Genomic DNA, 14647 nt, shown 5'->3' with positions numbered 1-14647 from the left:
CGCCAGGGGTTTGTGAAGAGCACAACTAACAACGGTCAACCAAGACAGACTATTTTATAATTTCCCAATATGAGCAATATTCATAGTGTCTTGATGTTTGGTGAAGTAAACACATAGACTACACACAGATTAGTCTCCCATAATGTAACAGTACAGACCTACTGTCTTATTGTATCCAATTCTGTACTGTTTTATACGTTTCCTCTCTCTTACCTTTGCGAATGAGGTCTTCTATGTCCTGGTCGAAGCCCAGTCGGTGGCATTTGCTCCACAGTCCCATGTTGGTGGAGTTGTACTGCCTACTACACTCGTCCGCGGCGGACATAGCGAACAGCTGCCTTCTGTTCCGGGCTAGGAGCAGCTTGTCCTCCCAGCGGTCCAGTCTGGAGCGGCTAGCCCGCAGAGGTAGGCTGTTGTTGGGGATGTAGATAAATCCTGGGTTCTTACGGCTGGAGAAGCTCCGACAGCGCTCCCGGTACCTCCGCGCGTCAGTCTCGTACCAGTGGTCGGAACAGATTGCCACCGCTAGCATTCCTAGGGCGCACAGAGAGAGGGACAGGCCGGCGTAGAGCAGTAACTTCCCAGCAGCCATGCTCGGTTTCTCTGCTTTTCTCAGAGCCGCCGCATCAGCACCACCAGCCTATGGACAGCTCCTCTGCTCTCCTCTCCTCTCCTCTCTTCTCCTCTGCTCTGCTCTCCTCTCCTCTCTTCTCCTCTGCTCTCCTCTCCTCTCCTCGCTCTGTCGGTCTGTCGCTTTGTCAGTCAGCACAGCGCTGCTACCGCTACAACCCACCTCCAACGAATCAGCTTACCTCTCCCCTTGGTGCCGATAGCAAGACCATCATCGAGGTTACAACCACTCAAATAGAATTTAAGGCTAGGTTGCAAATCATAAAATTCGTTGAATCTACCGAATAAAGAAGGTCCTTGTTGGTAAAATAGTGTTCCGTTCCGTTGTTTCCGGCGTACGGGAGAGAGTGAGATGGAGAGAGTGAGATGGAGAGAGGGAGCGAGCTGCTGCAGCTGTTCGTTCGGATGCTGCCTCGACCACTGAAAAGATGCTTATCTCATTCCCTGCTCTCAGAAACCCTCCATCTGCTGCGATTAGGCGGAATGGGGCGAGACAGGAACAAACGTCCACGCAGAACACAGAGTTTTCAAAGCGTTTCAGTTCGAGTCGAAACCCTACAAAAACCAGAGGAACAAGTCATATTATTAACCTGAACAATTGTGTAACCCCGCTTTTAGCATGAGCTAGGATGTTTACAAGAGCATGTCATTGCTCTTGTAGGCTATTTTGTAACAGGCCACGCTACAATGTAATCTCCCCCCAAATTAAACGTTGTGCTGCTGGGTGTTCAGTGATGTTTTGTCGTGCAATGTGCACATTAAAAGGTCATGTTTTGTTGTCAGTCAAAATCCCTTGGCATGCAGTCACCCCACCCCTGCCATCCCATCTGGACTAAAGGGCTGGCGATACATGAATGTAGAGCTGCCAAATGATCTTCATTTTCCAAAGGGATATGACCTAATCTAGGACACACATCCGCACCGTTTAATGTAACATAATCACTCCTTGTTAAATTAGTCAATAAAACCGCACGCTGTCTGTCGTTAAAAAGGGAACGTCCCCCCCAAAATAGATATTTTAAGAAATACTTTACTTCATTACCATAATATATGTACATAAAGGTAATTCAACATGAATATCCAAATGACCATGACACAAGACAATTAATGATATGCGGTTGAATACGTCTCTATGTCCATCAGGCTCAAAGCTGCATCACATCAGTGTGTGTGACTAGAGGGGTTGGACGCGCGTCTACTCACCGCTCAGAAGGATGCGACTTCGGTTATAGCTTTATGTTCCAATGGGATTATTTCAACTCTACGTTCCAAATGTCTTCAAACGTTCAGTAACCGGAATAGGCTAAAGTTTCGCCTTCAAAAAAAAAATGAATTGCAGAGAGACTCTGATCCCTGCTGCACTAGGCGACATTGACAGGCGACAGGAAGCGTTGCGTAAAGATGTTATTTGACGCGGCAGATGTCGCCGCTGAGGATTAATTCCTCAGAGGGATATATATATATATGTAGGCTAAAACACTATGCGTTATCGTTACTGTCGAGTTTAATACCCCTCTGACAGCTAGGCTCCTAATGCATTTAGACTAGTGTGTACACTCCTTTTCGGGTGGACAGAGTCTACAGCGGTGACGTCACGGTGTCTAAATTCATTGTTAATGAACAAAAACACCTTCTTAAAGAAATAGCACCCCCCCCCCCCCTCTCTACTTGTGAGGCGGAGAGGAGAGGATTTAGGTTTCCAAACATATTACACCCTCTATAGAAAATGGCCTGTGCTTTTGTTTGATGGAATAGCCTCATAAGAACAAAGTCTACAACCCAACATAGCACCTGCCCAGTCTTCAGTCAGAAATGAAAGGAGTCATTGAACCAGGGGACCATTTGATATCCCCGACTACGTAGTTGTCAACGAAGAAGACAGGTGGCGCTGCTGAATAATTTATGACGAGGCTGAAACCCACCTGTCACACTATTGGAGATGACGGACGGAGAGTCATCTATCCACTGTGACTGACAGTTTGCTACGACATATATATGCCAATAAAAACGGGCTGCACTGATGCAGTGGTAAACGTTTTAAAGCTTAGTGAAAACTATATTACTACACTCCATTTCTTCACTGGACTAAAACCTGTTATTATATCTCATGGGTGTCCCCACCAATCTCAATAACTGGTCTGGAGGGACAAGATAACAGGCACCATACTGACTGGTCTGGTCTGGAGGGACAAGATAACAGGCACCATACTGACTGGTCTGGTCTGGTGGGACAAGATAACAGGCACCATACTGACTGGTCTGGAGGGACAAGATAACAGGGACCATACTGACTGGTCTGGAGGGACAAGATAACAGGCACCATACTGACTGGTCTGGAGGGACAAGATAACAGGCACCATACTGACTGGTCTGGAGGGACAAGATAACAGGGACCATACTGACTGGTCTGGAGGGACAAGATAACAGGCACCATACTGACTGGTCTGGAGGGACAAGATAACAGGCACCATACTGACTGGTCTGGAGGGATAAGATAACAGGGACAATACTGACTGGTCTGGTCTGGAGGGACAAGATAACAGGCACCATACTGACTGGTCTGGAGGGACAAGATAACAGGCACCATACTGACTGGTCTGGAGGGACAACATAACAGGCACCATACTGACTGGTCTGGAGGGACAACATAACAGGCACCATACTGACTGGTCTGGAGGGACAAGATAACAGGCACCATACTGACTGGTCTGGAGGGACAAGATAACAGGCACCATACTGACTGGTCTGGAGGGACAAGATAACAGGCACCATACTGACTGGTCTGGAGGGACAAGATAACAGGCACCATACTGACTGGTCTGTTCTGGAGGGACAAGATAACAGGCACCATACTGACTGGTCTGGTCTGGAGGGACAAGATAACAGGCACCATACTGACTGGTCTGGAGGGACAAGATAACAGGGACCATACTGACTGGTCTGGTCTGGTGGGACAAGATAACAGGCACCATACTGACTGGTCTGGAGGGACAAGATAACAGGGACCATACTGACTGGTCTGGAGGGACAAGATAACAGGCACCATACTGACTGGTCTGGAGGGACAAGATAACAGACACCATACTGACTGGTCTGGAGGGACAAGATAACAGGCACCATACTGACTGGTCTGGTCTGGTGGGACAAGATAACAGGCACCATACTGACTGGTCTGGTCTGGTGGGACAAGATAACAGGCACCATACTGACTGGTCTGGAGGGACAAGATAACAGGGACCATACTGACTGGTCTGGAGGGACAAGATAACAGGCACCATACTGACTGGTCTGGAGGGACAAGATAACAGGCACCATACTGACTGGTCTGGAGGGACAAGATAACAGGGACCATACTGACTGGTCTGGAGGGACAAGATAACAGGCACCATACTGACTGGTCTGGAGGGACAAGATAACAGGCACCATACTGACTGGTCTGGAGGGACAAGATAACAGGGACAATACTGACTGGTCTGGTCTGGAGGGACAAGATAACAGGCACCATACTGACTGGTCTGGAGGGACAAGACAACAGGCACCATACTGACTGGTCTGGAGGGACAACATAACAGGCACCATACTGACTGGTCTGGAGGGACAACATAACAGGCACCATACTGACTGGTCTGGAGGGACAAGATAACAGGCACCATACTGACTGGTCTGGAGGGACAAGATAACAGGCACCATACTGACTGGTCTGGAGGGACAAGATAACAGGCACCATACTGACTGGTCTGGAGGGACAAGATAACAGACACCATACTGACTGGTCTGGAGGGACAAGATAACAGGGACCATATCATACTCTAATGTCCCTCTGCTTTGACTATGACAATAGTAATGTCCCTCTGCTTTGACTATGACAATAGTTATCCTCTGCATTGACTATGACAATAGTAATTTCCCTCTGCTTTGACTATGACAATAGTAATTTCCCATCCGAGATCCTGAGTGACAGTTTTGCAGTTGAATTTTAATGTTACTATATATTGGGCTCCTGAGTGGCGCAGCGGTCTAGGGGCACTACAGTCCCTGGTTCGATTCCAGGCTGTATCACATCCAGCCGTGATTGGGAGTCCCATAGGGCGTGTCGTATGGGTTTGGCCGTGGTAGGCCGTCATTGTAAATAAGAATTTGTTCTTAACTGACTTGCCTAGTTAAATAAAGGTTAAACAAACAGGGAACATGCTGCCATATGGGTCACCTTCTGGCTCTGCTTGTTGTGAGCTTGTTAGCTGCTCCCCCATTACACACTTCCTGTCAACTATCTCCACTTGTTCACTTCATACAATATAGCCCATTTGTGGCTAGCTATTGGCTTATGTGTTACCTTGTCTCATTCTTTATCCCTGGCATTGTCTTTAATGGATACATCCTCACCTGGAGAAGAGGGGACATGACTGTACTACTAATGCTAGGCTGTGTCCTAAATGGCTCCGGGGTCCCGGTCAAAAGTAGGCCTCTGTATAGGGGATAGAGTGCCATTTTGGAGGCAGTCCTGCTACAGCTGACTCTATCAGCTTCCTGTCTATCAGCTGACCTCCACCCTGCTACAGCTGACTCTATCAGCTTCCTGTCTATCAGCTGACCTCCACCCTGCTACAGCTGACTCTATCAGCTTCCTGTCTATCAGCTGACCCACCACCCTGCTACAGCTGACTCTATCAGCTTCCTGTCTACCAGCTGACCTCCACCCTGCTACAGCTGACTCTATCAGCTTCCTGTCTATCAGCTGACCTCCACCCTGCTACAGCTGACTCTATCAGCTTCCTGTCTATCAGCTGACCTCCACCCTGCTACAGCTGACTCTATCAGCTTCCTGCCTATCAGCTGACCTCCACCCTGCTACAGCTGACTCTATCAGCTTCCTGCCTATCAGCTGACCTCCACCCTGCTACAGCTGACTCTATCAGCTTCCTGTCTATCAGCTGACCTCCACCCTGCTACAGCTGACTCTATCAGCTTCCTGTCTATCAGCTGACCTCCACCCTGCTACAGCTGACTCCATCAGCTTCCTGTCTATCAGCTGACAACCAACCACCCTGCTCCAGCTGACTCTATCAGCTTCCTGCCTATCAGCTGACCACCACCCTGTAGATGTCAAAAAGTTTGGACACACCTACTCCTTCAAGAGTTTTTCTTTATTTTGTACAATTTTTTTCTACATTGTAGAATAATAATGAAGACATATTTTATATTTGAGATTCCTCAAAGTAGCCACACTTTGCCTTGATGACAGCTTTGCACACTCTTGGCATTCTCTCAACCAGCTTCATGAGGTAGTCACCTGGATTGGATTTCAATTAACAGGTGTGCTTTCTTTAAAGTTAATTTGTGGAATTTATTTCCTTCTTAATGCGTTTGAGCCAATCAGTTGATTTGTTACAAGGTGGGGGTGTTATACAGCATATATCCCTATTTGGTAAAATACCAAGTCCATATTGTAGAAAGAACAACTCAAATAAGCAAAGAGAATCGACAGTCCATCATTACTTTAAGACATGAAGGTCAGTCAATCTGGAAAATGTCAACTTTGAAAGTTTCTTCAAGTGCAGTCGCAAAAAGCATCAAGTGCTATGATTAAACTGTCTCTCATGAGGACCGCCACAGGAAAGGAAGACCCAGAGTACCTCTGCTGCAGAGGATAAGTTCATTAGAGTTACCAGCCTCAGAAATTGCAGCCCAAGTAAATGCTTCAGAGTTCAAGTAACAGACACATCTCAGCGTCAACTGTTCAGAGGAGACTGCGTGAATCAGGCCTTCGTGGTCGAATTACTTTTAAAGAAACCACTACTAAAGGACATCAATAAGAAGAAGAGACTTGATGGGCCAAGAAACATGAGCAATGGACATTAGACCTTTGGAAATCTATCCTTTGGTCTGATGAGTCCAAATGTGAGATTTTTGGATCCAACCGTTGTGTCTTTGTGAGATGCAGAGTAGGTGAATGGATGTTCACCGCATGTGTGGTTCCCACTGTGAAGCATGGAGGAGGAGATAAGATGTTGTGGGGGTGCTTTGCTGGTGACACTCTCTGTGATTTATTTAGAATTCAAGGCACACTTAACCAGCATAGCTACCACAGCATTCTACAGCGATACGCCATCCCATCTGATTTGCACTTAGTGAGACTATCATTTGCTTTTCAACAGGACAATGACCCAACACACCTCCAGGCTGTGTAAGGACTATTTGACTAAGAAGGAGAGTGATAGAGTGCTGCATCAGATGACCTGGCCTCCACAATCACCTGACCTCAACCTAATTGAGATGGTTTGGGATGAGTTGGACCGCAGAGTGAAGGAAAAGCAGCCAAGAAGTGCTCAGCATATGTGGGAACTCCTTCAAGACTGTTGGAAAAGCATTACAGGTGAATCTGGTTGAGAGAATGCCAAGAGTGTGCAAAGCTGTCATCAAGGCAAAGGGTGGCTACTTTGAAGAATCTCAAATATAAAATATATTTTCATTTGTTTAACATTTTTTTTGGTTACTACATGATTCCATATGTGTTATTTCATAGTATTGATGTCTTCACTATTATTCTACAATGTAGAAAATAGTACAAATAAAGAAAAACCCTTGAATGAGTAGGTGTACAAAAACTTTTGGCCGGTAGTGTATGTATATATTATTAGTATATTTATTTAATACAGTCTAGCTAAAAAAATAATTGATAATTGACAAATTATGATAATAATTTTGCCTCTCCCCATTTTTTATTTGTTCCATGACTCAGACGGCCAAGTGCACACAAGGCTGTTTGGCACATCTCATTTGCAAAGATGAATAACTTTACAGATATTTCTGACTGATAAACAATGACATGCTGGTGGGTGGTAACATTAAAATAAAACCCAGCCTTGAAACCAAACGTAGGATGACAATAATTTGTATGTCATATCATAGGAAATGACACAGCATTCACATGGATTTGCACGGAATAGGCAGTTAGAATTTGTCACTGCAAGTCCATACATGTCACAAAAAAAGATGACTTATTAACATAAATCGTGGTGCAACATCATGGGTAAGTTCTGGCCATTATCTTTCTGCTCATAAAAAGTGGATTTCTACTGGTGTGGGCATTTAAAGATTAGCTCACGAAAGCTTGAACATTGTAGATGTTGTCTCCTACAGCATTTGTGCCCCTCCTGACCTCCTGAAGGTCTGAAAATAAAGAAAACCCTTTGAATGAGTAGGTGTTCTAAAACGTTAACAGAGTAGCCCGCCTTGCCGCCCTTAGGACTAAACCAAGTCGTATAAAAACAGGGGAGGACTTCACTTTACCAGGTAACTAAATTACACACTATTAATACACGACATGAATAACCAACACTCAGGTACTGTGAGTATATCCAACATTATCGAACTGCAATAACTATGCAAAACCATTTAGTTTCCTTAACCTCTACGGGCCACGGGGGCAGTATTGAGAATTTTGAAAAAAATATGTGCCCATTTTTAACTGCCTCCTACACCAACTCAGAAGCTAGGATATGCATATTATTAACACATTCGGATAGAAAACACTCTGAATTTTCTAAAACAGTTTGAATGGTGTCTGTAAGTATAACAAAACTCATATTGCAGGCAGAAACCTGAGAAAAATAGATTAAAAAAAATGAGAATTTTGTGGCTGTACTATTTAGTGTCATTGTTTTAAAGATACCACAGTGAGAAAGGATTCAGTTCGCAACTCCTACTGCTTCCACTAGATGTCAACGATCTTTAGAAAGTTGTTTGAAGCATCTGTGATAAATACACACCGAATTAGAAAGCTTACAAGTTGACACGTCATCACTTCATTTTTTGCGCCTGCGCATGAATCTGAGAAGAGTGCCTTTGTCATTATCGTTTATTCTAGACACTTGATAGGTTGTGTGAAAATATTACTGATGTTTACTGATGTTTCACGTTAAAAATGGAACAAAAGATTAGTGCTAAACAACGTTTGACATGTTTAAACAAACGTAAATAGATTATTTACTAGGTTTTCTTTAGTTTTTCGACGTGACTTTACACTGCCCACCTCATTTTGTGGGAGCCTACTGAACGCTAACTATTTGGACATAAATTATGAACTTTGTCAAAAGAAACCACATTTGTTCTGGACCTGGGATCTCTGGCAGCGCCTTCTGATGGAGATAATCAAAGGTAAGGGGATATTTAGAATGTTATTATCGATATTAGATGATGCTAATGCTAACGGTATAGCTTAGCTTAGCTTAGCATATAGCTTATTGTTGTTAGCATAGTACCCAGTTTATACAAAATGTGATTTCCCAGTAAAGTTATTTTGAGATCTGGCCCTTCGGTAGCAATTACGAGATGATAATATATTATTCTTTGAATGACAATATTATAATTTACCAATGTTTTCGAATAGTAATTCCGTGATTTGTAATGCTGGATTCACTGGGTGCATTCGAGCCGAAAAAAATTCTGAATTTCACCGCGACTGTAAATGCTGTTTTTGGATATAAATATGAACTTGATGGAACTAAAAATGCATGTATTGTATAACATAATGTCCTATGAGTGTCATCTGATGCAGATTGTCAAAGGTAAGTGCATAATTCTAGCTAGTTTTCTGTCTGTTGATGCCCTTCTTTGAATTGGCTAAACTTTACACACAGCTATTGTCAATGTACTCTCCTCACATAACCTAACTTTATGCATTCTCCGTAATGCCTCTGAAAATCGGACAGCGTGGTTAGATTTAGGAGATATATCTTTCAAATGGAGGAAAATAGTTGATTATTTGATTTTTTGAAATGATTACTCTTGCAGTTTTGAATTCCCCGCCATGGTCACATGACAATGAATCCCAATACCGGGATAAGATCGGGATAAGATCCTCAACAGGTTTTAACTAACACCAAAACAATTCAAATATTCCTGTGTACATTGACGTTTTACACAGAACTTGACGAAGTCATGTTCCCTATAATCACTGCATCTAACTGCCGGCCGTCTGGCTAATATGCACAGTGGAGGTGAACCAGGAAGTGTATGTGTTTGTTTATGCAAATACTTTGGCTGTAAACTTCCACAAAATAACAAATGTGTCTGCGGGATTCTGTAACTGTGGTTAATCAATAGCTTGAGTAGGAGGTAAGAATGTTGACAAACTATAACTAACAAAGCTAGCATGGTTCATGGAAAATCTAGCAACGTTAACACAAGCAAACAGCATGGAGCACGTTAACCCAGGAGATGGAGAGAGGAATGGAGCTGGATAACCCAGGAGATGGAGAGAGGGATGGAGCTGGATAACCCAGGAGATGGAGAGAGGGATGGAGCTGGTTAACCCAGGAGATGGTGAGAGGAATGGAGCTGGTTAACCCAGGAGATGGAGAGAGAGATGGAGTTGGTTAACCCAGGAGATGGAGAGAGGGATGGAGCTGGTTAACCCAGGAGATGGAGAGAGGAATGGAGCTGGTTAACCCAGGAGATAGAGAGAGGGATGGAGTTGGTTAACCCAGGAGATGGAGAGAGGGATGGAGCTGGTTAACCCAGGAGATGGAGAGAAGGATGGAGCTGGTTAACCCAGGAGATAGAGAGAGGAATGGAGCTGGTTAACCCAGGAGATGGTGAGAGGAATGGAGCTGGATAACCCAGGAGATGGAGAGAGGAATGGAGCTGGATAACCCAGGAGATGGAGAGAGGAATGGAGCTGGTTAACCCAGGAGATGGAGAGAGGAATGGAGCACGTTAACCCAGGAGATGGAGAGAGGAATGGAGCTGGTTAACCCAGGAGTTGGATAGAGAGGAATGGAGCTGGTTAACCCAGGAGATGGAGAGAGGAATGGAGCTGGTTAACCCAGGAGATGGAGAGAAGGATGGAGCTGGTTAACCCAGGAGATGGAGAGAGGGATGGAGTTGGTTAACCCAGGATATGGAGAGAGGGATGGAGCTGGTTAACCCAGGAGATGGAGAGAGGAATGGAGCTGGTTAACCCAGGAGATGGAGAGAGGAATGGAGCTGGTTAACCCAGGAGATGGAGAGAGGAATGGAGCTGGTTAACCCAGGAGATGGAGAGAGGAATGGAGTTGGTTAACCCAGGAGATGGAGAGAGGGATGGAGCTGGTTAACCCAGGAGATGGAGAGAGGAATGGAGCTGGTTAACCCAGGAGATAGAGAGAGGGATGGAGTTGGTTAACCCAGGAGATGGAGAGAGGGATGGAGCTGGTTAACCCAGGAGATGGAGAGAAGGATGGAGCTGGTTAACCCAGGAGATGGAGAGAGGGATGGAGTTGGTTAACCCAGGAGATGGAGAGAGGGATGGAGCTGGTTAACCCAGGAGATGGAGAGAAGGATGGAGCTGGTTAACCCAGGAGATAGAGAGAGGGATGGAGTTGGTTAACCCAGGATATGGAGAGAGGGATGGAGCTGGTTAACCCAGTAGATGGAGAGAGGAATGGAGCTGGTTAACCCAGGAGATGGAGAGAGGAATGGAGCTGGTTAACCCAGGAGATGGAGAGAGGAATGGAGCTGGTTAACCCAGGAGATGGAGAGAGGAATGGAGCTGGTTAACCCAGGAGTTGGATAGAGAGGAATGGAGCTGGTTAACCCAGGAGATGGAGAGAGGAATGGAGCTGGTTAACCCAGGAGATAGAGAGAGGGATGGAGTTGGTTAACCCAGGAGATGGAGAGAGGAATGGAGTTGGTTAACCCAGGAGATGGAGAGAGGAATGGAGCTGGTTAACCCAGGAGATGGAGAGAGGAATGGAGCTGGTTAACCCAGGAGATAGAGAGAGGGATGGAGCTGGTTAACCCAGGAGATGGAGAGAGGAATGGAGCTGGTTAACCCAGGAGATAGAGAGAGGGATGGAGTTGGTTAACCCAGGAGATGGAGAGAGGAATGGAGCTGGTTAACCCAGGAGATGGAGAGAGGAATGGAGCTGGTTAACCCAGGAGATAGAGAGAGGGATGGAGCTGGTTAACCCAGGAGATGGAGAGAGGAATGGAGCTGGTTAACCCAGGAGATAGAGAGAGGGATGGAGTTGGTTAACCCAGGAGTTGGATAGAGAGGAACAGGGGTGGAAATCCCGGGGGGGACGGGGGGGACACGACCCCCCCATCCTGGGAAAAATATGATTTGTCCCCCCCAATATATCACTGAAACATAACTATGTAATTTAAATAATATTAATAATACGCAATGAAAGCAATTGTGCTGATTATAGACACTTAATAGCGCATTTTTAAGTTTCAAAAGATTGCAACCCCCCCACCCTTTGCCTCACAATGGTTTGATCCACTGCCAGTTCCTTAGTTGGCAAGGTAACAGAGGGGTCGTGTCTACTGTCTGAAAGGCACTCAATGAACGTAACTGACGTGAGGTTAATCCAGTCAATCACGCACAAACACTAGCTGAATATGCAGAGCTAGCACGCAAATATTAACTATTAAGCAAGCTAGTACATATTCCATTTATGTGGCCTCGTCAAAGATGGAATCTTTGCTATCGTCAATTTATTCCAAGATCAGCATGCTGATGATGTAAATTAGTGCTTCAAAGTCCCTGTGATAAGGTTAGCGATAAACTGAAGTCCAAACTGAACAGAACTGCACTCTCTTCTACCATTGTCTTAAATATATTTAATGGTCTCGGTACAAAAGCTAAATTGTTGCAAGGGAACTTTTATTTATTTATTTTATTTCACCTTTATTTAACCCGGGTAGCAAAGATTATAGCAAACACCACTGAAACGGAATTGGTGCTCGCTAGCTTTGCAAATTCAGCTATTGTTGGAAGCCAGCCAATATGAAACAAACTATTAAAATTACAAAAGGTTGCAGCATATGATGTGTAAATGGTGAACTCATACAGCTGTCAACTCTTGTCATTTTAATCCGTTTCACATTTGCTAGCTACCTTTTAGATCGAAGCCCAAATAGAATGATAAAAGATAGTAGCCAGCCAGCCAGCCAGGTAGAAAAATGGCAGAAAAATAAAAGACGGACATCAGAGTATTTTTCAGTACACCAAAACGCAAAGTAAGAACCCTAGTAGCCTAATATCTCAAAGACTAGTTGATAAAATGTTCATAAGAAAGAAATGAAATTCTAATGGAAATGTTTCACAATGATGTCATTAGGCAGAGCAGGCAACAGATGGCACACAGACAGCAGAGTTGGGGACAGATATGCAGGGACAGACTGGCAGAGACAGGGAGTCTCAGGTAAGTTTGTTGAGTCTTTGTTTGGCAACATTATGAAAGGTTCTCAATTTTTTTAACTTGTAAAATAGGAACATAATTGGAAAATGCCATGGATACCCCCACTCTCAACTTAAACTGGTGACTGAACTAAGATTTGTTAAAGGCAATGGTATTGCTGTTGTGATTAGTTGTGTAGTTTTGGGTACCGGTAGTTAGGAGTACGGCAAACACCTTATTTCTTTGGTTCCTCAATATACATTTACCATATTACAATGTAGGCTATGTGTTACAGCACTACTTTTGGTGTCCCCCTCAGGAATTGCTCTTGAGAAAATTTCATTTCATTGTCCCCTCCAAAGTTGATATCAGATTTTTGCCCCTGGAGAGGAAATACAGTAAATCACCATCCTTGTTTTTATACCTGTTCAGACAACTCCCTCCAGGGGGCAGTAAATCACCATCCTTGTCTTTATACCTGTTCAGACAACACCCTCCAGGGGGCAGTAAATCACCATCCTTGTCTTTATACTTGTTCAGACAACACCCTCCAGGTAGCAGTAAATCACCATCCTTGTCTTTATACCTGTTCAAACAACACCCTCAGGGGGCAATGTGCACCTTTTCAGTTTGTTTACCATCTCATAGAAGTAAAAGAAGAACAAAATGGAGACGTCCTCAATGGCGCTGCCCGTACTCTCACAGACACCATAATGGGGCCAGTAAAATGATGCAATGTCTATCTAAGTCTCTGTTTCAAACATACAATAGAATGCAGCCCTGTAGGAAATGCTGTGGGATCAGATTGGAAATCACAGTTGAAGTTGGCAAGCCAACGTGGTTTGTAGAGCATGTGATAAGGATGTTTATTGGTCAATAACCTCTGGGCCACACATTTAAAAAATGGAGCAAATTACATCACATCCCATGACATTTAGGGGTGGCAGGTAGCCTAGTGGTTAGAGTGTTGGACTAGTAACCGAAAGGTTGCTAGATTGAATCCCCGAGCTGACAAGGTAAAAATCTGTCGTTCTGCCCCTGAACAAGGCAGTTAACCCACTGTTCCTAGGCTGTCATTGTAAATAAGAATTTGTTCTTAACTGACTTTCCTAGCTAAATAAATAAATAAATGACACATGCATATAGCACTTAATTTACCTAATGCATCTGTAGTACTGAACTCAGGAGCAAAATGAGAGTTCATCAGTGTAGCCAGCTCACTCTGTATCACTCTGACTGGTGTGTGCACCATTAAATTATTATTATTACTGCTGTTGAACAAATGTCCAAATGGTTTTGTCTTTGAGAAGTTAGGAGGGATGTGATGTTCATGTTAAATGTGTGTCTGTCCCTTTAAGAGCCCCTGAGACTGGGTTAAGGGAGAGATCACCAGATAGAGAAACCTGTATTTGCAAACAAAGGACAGAATGTACATTTGATATCTGACTTTTTAACTTACAACAAATAACTTTTACTAGGTCCTAAGTTCTCGCCAAGGATTTACTTACTGTTGAAAGAGTTATTTAATATTTTTCTTGTGACCAATCAATGGGAGCGTCTGCTAAATGACTACATTGTACTGTAATTGTTGTTCTATGTATATTATGTAGGTTATGTATTTGTTGTGTTGTTTCCTGTTTGGTCCCCAAGAAGAGTAGCTAATTAGGAATGCTAATTAATGCTAAATATGAGGCCTTATTTGACCTTATTTGGTCATATTTGACTCTACTTTCTTATTTGGATGGACACTACATGTACAACTGGTTAGGGTTGGTTGGTAAAGAACTGTCTTTTCAGGTTATTTCTGGTTTGGGTGTGGGTTACCGTGGTGATGTGTGTGTATATGTCCA

The 14647-nt window shown here is 44.1% G+C and overlaps 1 protein-coding gene across 1 annotated transcript; it reads right to left on the bottom strand.

The window, feature by feature from the left end:
• Positions 1 to 213: 213 nt before the first annotated feature.
• Positions 214 to 2006, bottom strand: LOC115183725 (transmembrane protein 178B-like; the record flags this gene model as incomplete). The annotated part of the gene is made up of 2 exons (XM_029744797.1): positions 1834 to 2006; positions 214 to 1185 (listed from the first exon to the last, which is right to left on the bottom strand). A coding segment is annotated over exon 2 (379 nt), but the record flags the coding sequence as incomplete, so codon positions are not given.
• Positions 2007 to 14647: the final 12641 nt, after the last annotated feature.

This window comes from Salmo trutta, unplaced genomic scaffold (genome assembly GCF_901001165.1).
Source record: "Salmo trutta unplaced genomic scaffold, fSalTru1.1, whole genome shotgun sequence".
NCBI lineage: Eukaryota > Metazoa > Chordata > Actinopteri > Salmoniformes > Salmonidae > Salmo > Salmo trutta.
The sequence above is the reverse complement of the archived record's forward strand: the minus strand, read 5'-3'. Positions and strand labels throughout refer to the sequence as shown.